This window comes from Salvelinus namaycush, chromosome 6, assembly GCF_016432855.1.
Source record: "Salvelinus namaycush isolate Seneca chromosome 6, SaNama_1.0, whole genome shotgun sequence".
Lineage (NCBI taxonomy): Eukaryota > Metazoa > Chordata > Actinopteri > Salmoniformes > Salmonidae > Salvelinus > Salvelinus namaycush.
In genome coordinates this window covers 45,097,214-45,112,339 of record NC_052312.1, presented here as the reverse complement: position 1 = coordinate 45,112,339, position 15,126 = coordinate 45,097,214, and the positions used below count along the sequence as shown (strand labels likewise).

The 15,126-nt window shown below is 46.1% G+C and overlaps 1 protein-coding gene across 1 annotated transcript in view; it reads right to left on the bottom strand.

Moving 5' to 3' along the window:
- LOC120049146 (membrane-associated guanylate kinase, WW and PDZ domain-containing protein 2-like) overlaps nucleotides 1-15,126 on the bottom strand; it is a 93,880-nt gene that overhangs the window by 40,622 nt on the left and 38,132 nt on the right. Inside the window, exons 6-8 of the mRNA XM_038995378.1 lie at nucleotides 9,251-9,308; nucleotides 7,470-7,591; nucleotides 5,339-5,521 (exon numbers count right to left, since the gene is read on the bottom strand). Coding sequence (XP_038851306.1) covers nucleotides 5,339-5,521; nucleotides 7,470-7,591; nucleotides 9,251-9,308 — 363 coding nt within the window. The remainder of the gene's footprint in view (nucleotides 1-5,338; nucleotides 5,522-7,469; nucleotides 7,592-9,250; nucleotides 9,309-15,126) is intronic.

Here is a 15,126-nt window from a genome sequence, read left to right as displayed (position 1 = left end):
CCGCAGTGGCCTAGGGAAACATTCTTTATGACGGGTGACGTGGAGGGACACCACTGCAGGATTTCACTCGTATTTTCTCACACACCAAATATGCAGGTGCATACATACGAACACACTCACACAGTGCCACGGACGCACACACACCTAGTCTCTCCGTCTCTATCCTCCGCTTTTCTTTGACTTCTAGTTCTTTCTCAAAACAATCATGAACCTCTACTCCACATTACCCTACGTCTTAAATCACCAATGTCCTCCAACCTCCACACTATGACCTGACCAATAGAAACACGCTATCTAGCACCAAGGACCATGATGCTTCCATCACGTCTATCTTCATTGTCTAATAACATCTATCTTCTACTAATGGTCGTTCAACAGTATGGAACAGAAGACACCCTCCTCCTGCCAAGAACAGGCCATCATATCATAGTGTTAAAGTGTCCCCAGTAGGGGGGGTCTGACTGAAGTAGATGCCATATGTGTCCATGGCGGAGGACAGAGTAGCCATCTGGACCATTGGCACATACACACACAGACAGAGTGAGAGAGATGGAGAAAGTGAGAGAGAGAGAGAGATGGAGAGAGAGAGAGAGAGATGGGGAGAGAGAGAGAGATGGAGAGAGAGAGCAGTAGCACTGATGATGACACAGTGACAACCACAGGACTGCAACTGCACTACTGACCCCACAGCACTGCAACTGCACTACTGACCCCACAGCACTGCACTGCTGTCACTGCAGAACGGCTATTTACTCTATGTCACCCGATTCAGGAAAATAGGCGTATGTCGCAAGTCACAACTTCACAGGAGAGCCGTTTGAACGTAAAACGTATTTGTTTATCAAAATGCCTTCTCGAACATGTGAACTTTCATGCCTTAATAACAAACTTGTATGCTATCTGTAAATACGAATACAATTTTTAAATTACGAGCCCTGTTGGTTAAGCCACAGAAAAAGACAGCAATCTTCCCACTAGCCATGACTGGATGAGATAATGAGTGGGCTGGACATGTCGAGAGAGGAGTTCGCATTGGTCTGCCATATAGAAGGCTTCTGTCTATTTGAGCTGGTCAGTCTGTGTTAGTTATCCTGTTGAACGCAGCTTTAAAAAAATGTATTGTGTAGTGGAGCTGCATAAGTGTTGCTCTCCACTTTCTGGAGGATCAAGTTTTGAAATCAGTGGAATTAGAGTATGATAGCTAAAGAGATGGAGAAAACACCTGTCTCCGTATTATATCTTCAAATTAAGGACAACCGTGGCACGGCATCCGTGACAGGGAGACGCGTCCATCAAGCATGATGATGTATAAGGGTAAGATAGTCTAGCGTTAGCTAGCTACATTTTCAGATATTACACATTTCTAATTTTGACAGGAAGTGGTTTCATTTCAAGCTAAATTGTACTGTTACCTAGCTAGCTAACGTTAGCTGGTTGGCTCCCTAGCTGACGTTATTAGTGGTATCCCAGAGCCGTTTGCCTTTCTAGTTAGAGCCTAATGTTAGCTAGCTAGCATTGAACCTGGTTGGTTAGCTCCCAGCATATTCATACAGGGTAGTAACGACATGATTTGGCACTGTGTTCATTGTTGTTTACCTAGATAACGTTAGCTGGCTGGCTCGTTAGCTTATGTGACGTGTGTGATCGTACACGTTGTTTACCTAGCTAGGTCCATTGCTTACCTAGCTAGCTAGCTACATGTCTTTAGCTAAAGTGTACAACACCAGTTGAATATGGCCGGTGTCAGTAAACGTCTGCAAAAAAAGCGTAATGAAATTGTTGCAAGCAGAGCTGGTTAGGATGTTTTCATGTTATCCAGAGGTAAACAAATCATCGGTCAGAGAGTCAAGTGTGCACTCTGAACGTTCCGAGAGCGAAACGAGATGGGTGTGCCTAAAGCTTATGAGGGTGTGAACGATGCTGAATGGGTGTAGACATAAAAAGAGCTCTTCACTACATACCAAAACATTCAAAGGCCATTTTCTCAAAAGTGAGTTTACAAGTTTATCAACTTTCAAAACAGAATTACTTTCCAAAAGTTTCTCAAAAATGCAGTGTATGATATACCATTTTAGTGTATGATATACCATTTTAGTGTATGATATACCATTTTAGTGTATGATATACCATTTTGTAGCTCTGAGTCTCTACTTGTATCCAATGTAAAATACACAATTTCAAATGTTGCTACATAAGACCGAATCCAGGTGGTGAGTCACATATAAGAATAGTAGGTAGCTTCCCTTCACAGGCAGATGCTTTACGTTTTTTAGATAAGGGTACGTGTGTGGGTTTATTTGTGGAAACAAAGGTAAGTTGCTATTGGTTTGATTGCATGAACCCAACCCTATGTCAATGGACCCCACCACATACCGTGTCACTTTATCCTCCTCCAATACTGTACATTCCAGGTCACTGTATAAGGTCACTTACTTTAACATGAAAAATACTGTGTTTTCCCTCTAACAAATACAGTGTCACATCTAACCACTGTGTCCCTGCTGAAAGAGATGGTATCATATGTTTTTCCTCAACACATTTCTCTGGGTCTGGAACCATGTAGCGAAGCAGGCAGAAGAGGTGTGAGTGTGTGTGTGTGTGTGTGTGTGTGTGTGTGTGTGTGTGTGTGTGTGTGTGTGTGTGTGTGTGTGTGTGTGTGTGTGTGTGTGTACGGACACAGAGCAACAAATAATCCTTCTGAAATTGGGAATTTCACACTTCCACAGGCCTGGTTTCCCTCTATTAACTATGTGCTGCTAGAATCCAACACAGTTTAACTAGGCCACTGAGTCTGGAGGGAGAGAGGAGAGGAAAGGAGGAGAAGAGAGGAGAAGAAGAGAGGAGGAGAAGAGAGGAGGAGAAGAGAGGAGAAGAAGAGAGAAGAGAGGAGAAGAAGAGAGAAGAGAGGAGAAGAAGAGAGGAGAAGAAGAGAGGAGGAGAAGAGAGGAGGAGAAGAGAGGAGGAGAAGAGAGGAGGAGAAGAGAGGAGGAGAAGAGAGGAGAAGAAGAGAGAAGAGAGGAGAAGATAAAGGGGAAAGGATGGGAGGAGAATGTTGGGAGGACCACAGAATAGATAGTATACCTAGCTATACAAAATATTACCTAATCAGACCATTACTGCTGTTCCAGCTGGCTGGTAGGCATTATTGCAACCTTTACTTGGCGATACTTCCTCAATTCCTGACTTGGAAGACAATGAATGCATGGTTTCTAAACTTCCATGGATAGTTGCAGGTGGTTTGTTTGAATTTAAAAATGCTCCGTAATTTTAAAAGTTTTTGCTCCCTGAAGTAACACAACAATGTGTACACTGACATCTTATCTAATTGAAATCTTCTCATTGATCGAGACAGGTGAGTGCCATTCAACATGACGATTGATTTCTGAGTCACGGTCATTACACAAGACACTTTGGGGTGGACACCCATCTGTCTCAATGAGATTTGAAAATATTTGAAATAGACAAGATGGCAGTGTTGGATTACATCATGGAACAAAAAATGAATTTAATTTAATAACGAAGAATTTTCTAAATTCAACCAGCTGCAACTATCCATGGAAGTTTATAGGACCTGCGTTATCTTCAAAGTCGGGAATTGAGGAAGTATCGCCAAGTAAAGGTTGAAAATGATCTGTACACCACCTAAGTAATAATGCCTATCTGCCAGCTGGAACAGCAGTAATGGTATGACTCCGCTATATTTTTAATAGCTACATTATAGTGTATCATACATTGTAATACTTCCACATGATATATTGTGGCACATAAAACATATGATCATCTCACAATGTAAAATGTACCATCTAGTCTGACCTGAAACAACCCATCAACTACTGTATCAGCCAACACTATACAGTACAGTATACTATAGTACAGTATAGTACAGTACAATATAGTATAGTACAGTATAGTACAGTACAGTATAGTACAGTATGGTACAGTATAGTACAGCACAACCAGGTCAAGGCACTGATGAATGAGTCAGGAAAAATACTGCACTTGGTCCAGTCCAGTAATGCAGAGTAGTTTATAAATACATAGGGCCATGCAGAGTAGTTTATAAATACACAGGGCCATGCAGAGTAGTTTATAAATACACAGGGCCATGCAGAGTAGTTTATAAATACACAGGGCCATGCATAGTAGTTATAAATACACAGGGCCATGCAGAGGGCATTGACAGGACTTCCAGAGTTATATCCCCCTGCTGACTTTTAGTGCAGTTGGCCAGTTTCTCAGTGTGTGTGTGTGTGTCCCACGCAGCCCAGGGAGCACAGGCAGGGCCAGGAGTTATGGTGTTCAGAAAATCCTTACAGTGATTAATGGACAAACACAGCCCCGCAGGCACACACATACACACACTCATATGCACCCAACAGGCTTGCAGACAAGTTCGCACACACACTGCACCCCACACACGTGCAGAGAGAGAGAGAGAGATGAGCTCTCCTGCTGGGTCACCACTATATAAAGAAAGAAAGAAAGAAAGAAAGAAAGAAAGAAAGAAAGAAAGAAATAAAGAAAGAAAGAAAGAAAGAAAGAAAGAAAGAAAGAAAGAAAGAAAAAGAGAGAGAGAGAGAGAGAGAGAGAGAGAGAGAGCGAGAGAGAGAGAGAGAGAGAGAGAGAGAGAGAGAGAGAGAGAGAGAGAGAGATGAGCTCTCCTGCTGGGTCACCACTATAGAGAGAGAGAGAGAGAGATGAGCTCTCCTGCTGGGTCACCACTATAGAGAGAGAGAGATGAGCTCTCCTGCTGGGTCACCACTAGAGAGAGAGAGAGAGAGAGAGAGAGAGAGAGAGAGAGAGAGAGAGAGAGAGAGAGAGAGAGAGAGAGAGAGAGAGAGAGAGAGATGAGCTCTCCTGCTGGGTCACCACTATAGAGAGAGAGACTAGTCCATGGCTCCCATTGTGTCATAGAGACTGTCCCATTGTGACACTCAAGGAGAGGCCATTTCCTGTCCAAACACTCTCTTGCTTTCTGTACGTGTTCATGTCATGTACGTGTATCGTTTAAGTAAGCGTGTACACATCTTTCAGACTAGCTCAGTTTTAATCTTTCAGACTAGTTCAGTTTGACCTGTGTCCATCTTTCAGACTAGTTCAGTTTTAGCTGTGTCCATCTTTCAGACTAGTTCAGTTTTAGCTGTGTCCATCTTTCAGACTAGTTCAGTTTTAGCTGTGTCCATCTTTCAGACTAGTTCAGTTTTACCTGTGTCCATCTTTCAGACTAGTTCAGTTTTAGCTGTGTCCATCTTTCAGACTAGTCCAGTTTAAGCTGTGTCCACCTTTCAGACTAGTTCAGTTTTAGCTGTGTCCATCTATCAGACTAGTTCAGTTTTACCTGTGTCCATCTTTCCGTCCTGTGCAGCGGGGCCGTCAGGTATGACACTCTTGACCTGCAGGAACTCATCTGGCTCGTCTCCTCCGATGATGGTGAAGCCAAAACCCATGTTGCTCTTCTGAAGGGCCGTGGACAGGAAGCTGCCCTTCAGCTGGGTGGCGTCCCGTGTGAACAGGGGCTTCTCTGTAAGGGAGAACACACACATACACACACACAGACGGAGGGACGGACAGACAGGCATGCAGGCAGACACAACACACACAAGTAGAAGTGTGCAGGGACACACACACACACACACACACACACACACACACACACACACACACACACACACACACACACACACACACAATCAATAAACAATATACACACATACATCATACTTAGACCTTTACAAAGCGAGCATGATGCACCACAAATGCTGATGCAAGGCCATTTTATCATTCAATAGGATGGTAGAGGTAAGGCTTGTTTAGTGGAGGGGCTGCATGAACACAGGGATACTCTCTGGGTAGGTGGAGTGGTAGGCAGTGTTAGAACAGTGAGGGGTGGGTGCTGACTTATGCAGGTGGGACGGTGTTTGCTCCAGCTCCAAGCTGTCACTGCCAAGACCTTCCACTGAACGTCTACAGCCATTTAAAATGTCATCACTTACACTCCCATCCTACGCCAGGGTTCTGGTAGCTGAATACACACTCAGAGCTGGAGCAAAAACACAGTGCAGAAAATCAGGGAATTATCAGCATCCATGGGAGTAGCTTGGTATATTTCCCTTCTCAGAGGGGTGAGGGAAGCAGGTGAGAGATCTTAACATTCTGGAACAACATGCTGTTGGGAGTTGGAACACTGAAGAATCATGAGCTCACTTCATCCGCCCAAAAAACAATGCTCAGGGAACCAAAAAGTGGAAGGCCAGGATTCATGAAATAGTCTCTGGCACGGCAAAGGGGAAAACTCAGCCAACGAGCGTTTGCCACACTCAATTCAATCTCCCCTCCGTTCACCTTGGAAGGCAAGTAGGGGGCACACACCCATCTCTCTCTGTTTGCTTAAAGCCAACGTTTGTTGTCAGGCGTCCAGACAGAGAGCGGGGTGTTTACAGTTTCTGCTGCCTGCCGCCACACGTAAGGAGGGGAAGACACAACGTAGTGTAGCGCCATCAAACATGTCAAGCAGCGAGTCGAGCGCCTGAGACGAGGAGGGATCCAGCGTGGGTCTGCCGGGGGAGCAGGCATGCTTTGAAAAAAGAGCGAGGCAGCTCAGTGCAGGCAGAAGAAGAACAAGCCTGTATCACTACTCACTGCCCTACTTACTGAGAGAGCACCACAGGGGGAATGAGCTACAACCCACAGCAGCCGGCTCTACCACAAAGGCGTGCAGCGACTGGTGGAGGTGCTGGTGTGGGCAGCATGACGTATCCCTCCGCGCACGGTGGGGGCGCCGCAGTGGGGAGTTGGTGGTGGAGGCAGGGGGCGTGTGGGTGTGCAGGCCCAACAGCGACACCCGGTGGCCCGGGGGGAGGGACTGGGAGAGGTCGCTGAGGCTCTGGCAGCGCTCCGGGGCAGGGCCGATGTGGGCCAGAATGGCTCTGGGTAACGTGGCGGAGAGTGGGACCTCCTCTACCACTGTGACAGAGATAAAGTAGTCCCTTCACTGTCTGATGCTCCCACAAGTACACTTCCTTTTTATCTCCTTGTTTATATGTGAGGAAATATTCATTTTTTACCCTCTCTGCTGTCACTTGGGGGGAGAGAGAGCCTTCACATTGCAGCGTACAGAAAGGGTAACCATGGAGACAAACCCCTTCACCCACAGAGGCCAATTTAACATGGAGACAAACCCTCTCAACCTATACAGCATGTTTTACCTCAGACAGCCTCGATGAACTTAGTGGGGTGGTAAATGTGTGCTGAACAGAGAAGCTGGTGTTAGCAAAGTGTTAGCAAAGTGTTAGCCAAGTGTTAGCCAAGTGTTAGCCAAGTGTTAGCAAAGAAAAGGGAGTTGTGAAGAATGAGTGATACACACACACACAAAGACGACAGACATTTCTCTAGAGCTAAACACATCTACAGACAAGAATCATACACACTCTTAACACATTGGGTAGAGGTAGAGGTACAGGGTGCCTTACCTCTGTAGATAGTAGGTAGGGGCAGCGAGGACAGACCCTGCTCTTGCATTTGTTGGTGTTGCTGGACTCTCCTCTTGGCTTCCAAGACTGGGTTCTCAAACTGTGTCCGTCTGTTTATGTGGCTACAGAGAAAGAAAGGTATAACATTTCACTGTGCTCTCTGTAGTATCCACCTCCTCATCCTCTTCCTCTCTCCCTCTGTAAAGAGCTGGATGCACAGTGCTGTGCTACGATGATTAATTCAATAGCCTTAGTATCCCTAGTATTATGTAATGGAGCTGCAGAATGGCTTGGCTAAGAAAAAATGAACAAACGCCCAATTAGGTCCCATTCTACTGAAATCAGCAGCTTCCTGTAATCAGCATTAGGAATCATTTAGTATTTCTTGAGTGGGTTCTGAAAAAAGATGACTCCTTGAGTGTATTTTCTTAAAACATTCTGTCAGTGCTAATTTGGTCGATAATTATAAATACTGTAATTTTGAAAGTGTGAAGTAATTCATCATCATTTAGACGTGCCCTCCTGGAGGGTGCAAGACTGGAGGAATAATGCTTCTGTAGGTACGAACAGCGTCTGCCCAGCCTACACACCCTCTGTTTCTTCATGAGATATTAGGTTAACTCAACGGTACAGCCAGGCAGTGGGACATAATTATTGGACTTGGCAGGGTCAGGTATGGTGCTAGTGTGCGTGCGTGCGATGGCTCAGTGGCTGCCTAGGGATATGGGATTTCTACATGGCAGAGGGAGAGAGGGAGTGTAGGCAAGGCAGGCACAGTGTTCTGGTCTTTCTTGGAGATAGAGAATAGAACACGGCCAGCCAGCCAAACTCCCTCTCCAGCCAGGCTATAAATAGACCTCCCCTCCTCTCCCTGGACTAGGGGAACTAGTGCGCATCCAGCAGGAGAAAGGACACGTCCAGAATAGGAAGGGTACATTTGGTTCAATAGAGAAGACAGAGACACCTCACCATTGCACAAAGATGGCACACACACACACACAGGAGCACACACATAAACTTGCGCACGTAAACAGGTACACACTCACACAGAGACACAGAAACACACACACATACACAGTAACACACACACACACAAATGCATGCACACTAACAAACAATCACCCACTGACGCATCCACATGGACAGACAGACAGAGATACAGAAGTATAAATGAGCAGCAGAAAAACCCACCATCTGCCTCCTGGCCACAGCCCTGTACAGCGTTAATGACTCTGACTAACACAGGACAGTGGAAACATAACACGGGGCAACACAGTGTTGGATTCGGGGTTAACTTTGAACATTGGTATACGCATAAGCATAGTATATAAAGGAGTGGAAGAGACTGTTTTTTATGTCAGAGGTTAATGGTTCTCTGTAGAAAGACAGATGGCTTTGGAATGTGTTGGGTGGACGGGAGGAGGTCACAGGATTGCTATAGGGGAAGCGGATGGACATCTGTGGATTAGGCGAAGGAGGGGTTGAGGTCAGGTCAGATCCCCTGAAGGGAGACAGTATGGTTCATTATCCTATTACCCTCTTCCTGTGGAACCATAAGATGTAAGGATTGAAGAGAAGGAGTACTGCCTAAAGTGGAGTATATATACTTGTGTTGGTGGAAACATGTCTTTCTCTGAACACAGCTGTGTCGACCCTTTGGGAAGAATTCAACTTGGTTAAGCTTCTCTAGTGTCCGTGAGTTATTTACTCTGAAAATTTTGAACCTAACAACTGGAAATCAAAATAGTCATTACATATTAAAGCAGCGGGTCCAGACTTACTCCACATAGTAGCTTCCGTAAATAGGGTCATCGATCTTCTCCCAGCCATACGGCAGCTCTGTGGAAGAGACAAGTACAACAACATACTAGTAAGTCAACAGGCCGGGGGACAGCATGTCGATTCACAGAACAATATATTCATCAGGCAATTTTGATCACAACATTATTGTATGGTCATTTATTACAGAGAATTTGAGGTTAATTATAAAATCTTTATTGACTACGCTAAATCTGAAAATGATTTATTATGCTCTATGGTAACTGTGCTAGTTACTGAATACTGTGTGAGGTCTATGAGCCTCCAGACTTGCAAACACTGTCAAAACATTTGGACAAACTTAAGAGACAAGACACATGATACCCCCATCAGCATTTGCAATCAAAATTCCGATCCAAAATTCATGAGTGTGAAGGAGAATGGCTGTTTCTCAAGCAGCGGGCCAAAGGTTACTTAATCAATGTCAATATGGCCCCACAGGTCTACCCCAACCATCTCCTGAACTCTCACACTACACCAAACACACTGATAGATGGAGTGGTTTGAATTGGGGTGATTTTAAATATTCATGTCCTGCCATCCTTTCTATGTTGTAAATATTCAGTTATGATGCCAGCGATGTTTGGATATAGTTTAAATGTTTGTATCTGGAGCACGTACATAGCTCCTGGGCCCCTTAGCCCACACAATATTTAACTGGAACACATTACACCATTACAGTTGGGTCTCAGAATAGACTGACTGTGGATCTAACACAGTAGCTGTCAACTGTCGTGGACCAAAATAAACCTTTGAGTGGAACGTAGAATGTCATAACTTCAGTCATGTCGGTGTTGATGGTGCAGGTGTTCCTACACATTGTATCTACTCTGATATGATGACCCACCACTGTGGCATCATGGGAAGTGTTATAAATAGGCTTGGGCGGTATCCAGGGAGTCATACCTTCATACCGACCTTGTTCCATCCCGGGATATTCGATAATACCGGTTAGCAATGCTAACAAGTACATGTAAAATCCCATAGCAAATGCTAGCTAAATGCTAATGATTTTATACAGTCTCTAACAAAAGCTATTTGCAGGATAGACATCCCATCTGATAAAGTTATACAAGTAACTCAAAAATGCTACTCAAAATTTGCTGCACACACAAAACAAATGTTGTCTCTTGATCAAGGAGGGAATTATTTGCTGTTACCAAGAGGAGCTTGATTGCAAGAAGCTAACCACTTAGCTAGCTAGATAACTAGCTACTAAGTTAGCAAACCAAATGCACAACTGCACAGCTTTAGCACATTTTAGAAAGTTAACTTAATAGTTATTAGATATCTAGCTGGCAAACATTTACTTGTGAATTCCATAGTGTAACTACATATATCAGTATATAGATCACCTAGTGTGTGCTGCACAACAGTGAGTGACTCATCATTTAAAAAGATGAGGTAGGGCCTCCTGAGTGGCGCAGCAGTCTGAGGCGTTACTACAGACCCGGGTTCATTTGGGCTGTGCCACAACCGGCCGTGGCCGAGAGTCCCATAGGACGACGCACAATTGGCCCAGAGTCATCCGGGTTAGGGGAGGGTTTGGCCGGTGAGGCTTAACTTGCCTGCGGGCTGACCCCGGCCGCCAGATGAACGATGTTTCCTCCGACACATTGGTGCGGATTGGCTTCCGGGTCAAGCTGGCGGATGTTAAGGAGCGCGGTTTGGCGGGTCATGTTTCGGAGGACGCATGACTCCACCTTCTCCTCTCCCGAGCCCGTTGGAGAGTTGCAGCGATGAGACAAGATCGAAAATTGGGGAAAAAAAGGGGTAAATAAAAACAAATAAATGTCAAAGGTTGCTGTTAAATTTTTTTTTTCAAATAATTAGTTTCAACGGTATTGAAAAACGCTCCTGTGGTTATTTCCAAATAGCCCGGTATATGGTATATATGGTATACTGCCCAAGCCTAGTTATAAATACAGATATAATATGACTAGGCCTAGGGACACTTCATGACCTAACCAGGAAAACTCAATGTAAAACTGATTTGTAATTCACAAAATAGAGGGTGGAGGGAGCTGTGTCCATAGAAATATAATTACTAGAATGGTAAAGCCCCTCACACCACATCAACTTTACTGGAACACTCGTGGGTACACTCAATATGGCTGAAAGTAAATCTATCTATATGGCTTAGTACTTGGGCTAAAGCTGACTCACACTACGGAGGTCACTAACCCAACCTCACTCCAAGTGCATCTTCATCAGGGAATTGTTTGATCAGCCTCCCTCCCTCTCTATTTCACCAGGGGTATACAGTAGGTTCAGCACACTGTGTTTGTTCTTTGTGATCAAAGTGGATCTCTCCCCAACCCTAACCTCCTCCCATCATTCATGTCTGACAGGATTGTTCTGCCTCTCTCTTTCCCCTTTCTCTTTCTCATTCTCCCTCTCCCCTCATCACACCACACTGACCAGGGGACCTGGCCCATTGACAGCCTGCCTGAGCCTGATTCCATTTAAGGCTATGAGGTTGTGACCAGTGTGGTGGTACTGAGGCTGGTCCAGAGTGAGAGCCGCTCTAATCAGAGAGAGAGAGAGTGAGAGCCGCTCTAATCAGAGAGAGAGAGAGAGAGAGAGAGAGAGAGAGAGAGAGAGAGAGAGAGAGAGCTGGGCTAATCAGGAGAGTGGAGGTAATATACCACAAATATCAGTCAGAATGGGGTGATAATGTACCATCCACAGGCTCTCAGGACCTCCATGATGATTCAGAAATAGGCTGGCACATACACAATTACCCAAACGCACGCACACACACACACACACACACACACACACACACACACACACACACATTTTTTTTTCTACCTAAACAGGCTTCTGGAGACACATTGTGAGTCCTTCATATTAACAGCCCGGGCTCCATTGTCATACACATGCATAGTAAGTCACAATACATCAATACAAGCACATGCATGCCATATGTCTCTCCCTTGTACTCACACACATACACTATTCAACACACAGAACCCCCCCCCCCCACACACCACTCCCCGCCCCCACCAGTCACAAAAACGCACTCACATGTGCTGTGACTGATATGTGAGTCTGCTAGGAGTGGGTTGACAGCTCTAGGGAATAGCTCCTCTCCCTTCCTTAGCCACATCTTCACTCATTAAATATGAAAGAGGCTGTTTCATGCTCTCACCTCCACTGAGCTCCCCACACAGAAAAACACCACACAGATCAAAGTCCTGCCATGTATTTCTGCCACGCACCACTCCGTCTAATGAAACACCCTTCTATTAAAACCACCTGAGCTTCAGAGCTAGGCAGGCAGTCTGTCTGTCTGTCTTCAGCAGAGCTTCAGAGCTAGGCAGGCAGTCTGTCTGTCTGTCTTCAGCAGAGCTTCAGAGCTAGGCAGGCAGTCTGTCTGTCTGTCTGTCTGTCTGTCTGTCTGTCTGTCTGTCTGTCTGTCTGTCTGTCTTCAGCAGAGCTTCAGAGCTAGGCAGGCAGTCTGTCTGTCTGTCTTCAGCAGAGCTTCAGAGCTAGGCAGGCAGTCTGTCTGTCTGTCTTCAGCAGAGCTTCAGAGCTAGGCAGGCAGTCTGTCTGTCTGTCTTCAGCAGAGCTTCAGAGCTAGGCAGGCAGTCTGTCTGTCTGTCTTCAGCAGAGCTTCAGAGCTAGGCAGGCAGTCTGTCTGTCTGTCTGTCTGTCTGTCTGTCTGTCTGTCTGTCTGTCTGTCTGTCTGTCTGTCTGTCTGTCTGTCTGTCTGTCTTCAGCAGAGCTTCAGAGCTAGGCAGGCAGTCTGTCTGTCTGTCTTCAGCAGAGCTTCAGAGCTAGGCAGGCTGTCTGTCTGTCTGTCTGTCTGTCTGTCTGTCTGTCTGTCTGTCTGTCTGTCTGTCTGTCTGTCTGTCTGTCTGTCTTCAGCAGAGCTTCAGAGCTAGGCAGGCAGTCTGTCTGTCTGTCTTCAGCAGAGCTTCAGAGCTAGGCAGGCAGTCTGTCTGTCTGTCTTCAGCAGAGCTTCAGAGATACACACAACACCACACTGCAGGTAGCCAAAATCTCTAGCTTCCTACTGTTTGTTTCAATGTCACTGTTTTTGGCTTAAAAGGTCTTGTGTAGAGCACATGCATACAACACATGCAGAAGCACGCTTACGCACGCACGCTTACGCATGCACGCACGCACACACACACACACACACACACAGCAGTGAGTATGTTTGTGTGTGTGTGCAGTAAGTGTGTTTTAAATGCTGAACTCCAGAAAACTCTCTTTCCACTAAGCACAGTCACAGCCCCTGTCAGTTAGTAGCGTGGGAGGAATGATTCCATGGATCTGGGAGAAAGAGAGAGAGAGTTGTACTGTCCATTAGCCTGCAGCGCTGAAGAGAAGGGCCCCTTTGTCACTGTAACAATTTGTGCTCTCTTTATAGGGCCAACACAGTCTAAATGCTGCTGTGGAGGAGCTGTCAACTACCAGGAAGCCTAAGGAAGGATACTTCTGAAGGAGCTCCAGTGTTAAATGTGGTATAGTGTTTTAGAGTACATCCCTTGTCCCAGGTCAATTCACCTTACATTAGTGACAATTATAATGGTATAGAGCAGGTACTCTCAAACTGGGGTACGCGTATCCCTGGCAATGCCGTCGGGGGTACGCCAAATGAAAATGTGATTGACATTTAAATAATTTAAAAAGCAGTCCATTTAGTAAGGTCCATAGAGACACATACCAGCTCTACTGGTATTACTGCTACTACTGCCGATGACACAAGTTGTTCTGCTTCCACGAGCACATCCAATGCTAGCATCAGTAATTCTACATTTGTTGTTAGCCCAGCTAGCATGGACACTGACAGTTGTGAATCTGATGCAGCCAAAGAGCTACTGCCCCCTTACCCGGGAAAGCACCCAACAACAGACAGGGATGTAGGACCATCAAAGAGGCGCAAATATGATGAGAACTACAGTCGTGGCCAAAAGTTTTGAGAATGACACAAATATTAATTTTCACAAAGTCTGCTGCCTCAGTTTGAATGATGGCAATTTGCATATACTCCAGAATGTTGTGAAGAGTGATCATGTAACAAATGTCGTCGGGAGAAGGAGAAGAGGACCAAGGTGCAGCATGGTAAGTATTCATAATACTTTTAATAAATATGAACACTTGAACAAAAACAACAAAGCGACAAACAAACAGTTCTGCAAGGTGCAATACACAAAACAGAAAACAACTACCCACCAAGCACAGGTGGGAATGAGGCTACCTAAGTATGGTTCTCAATCAGAGACAACGATAGACAGCTGCCTCTGATTGAGAACCACACCAGGCCAAACACCTAGAAATACAAAACATAGAACAAAATACCCACCCCAACTCACGCAAAACATAGAATACCCACCCCAACTTACGCCCTGACCAAACCAAAATAGAGACATAAACAAGGAACTAAGGTCAGGGCGTGACAGTACCCCCCCCCCCCCCAAAGGTGCAGACTCCGGCCACAAAACCTGAACCTATAGGGGAGGGTCTGGGTGGGCATTTCACCGCGGTGGCGGCTCTGGTGCGGGATGTAGACCCCGCTCCACCTCTGGCTTGGCCCACTTAGGTGGCGCCTCTAGAGCGGGGACCCTCGCAGCAGGCCCCGGACAGGAGGGCGACTCTGGCAGCTCCGGACAGGAGGGCGACTCTGGCAGCTCCGGACAGGAGGGCGACTCTGGCAGCTCCGGACAGGAGGGCGACTCTGGCAGCTCCGGACAGGAGGGCGACTCTGGCAGCTCCGGACAGGAGGGCGACTCTGGCAGCTCCGGACAGGAGGGCGACTCTGGCAGCTCCGGACAGGAGGGCGACTCTGGCAGCTCCGGACAGGAGGGCGACTCTGGCAGCTCCGGAC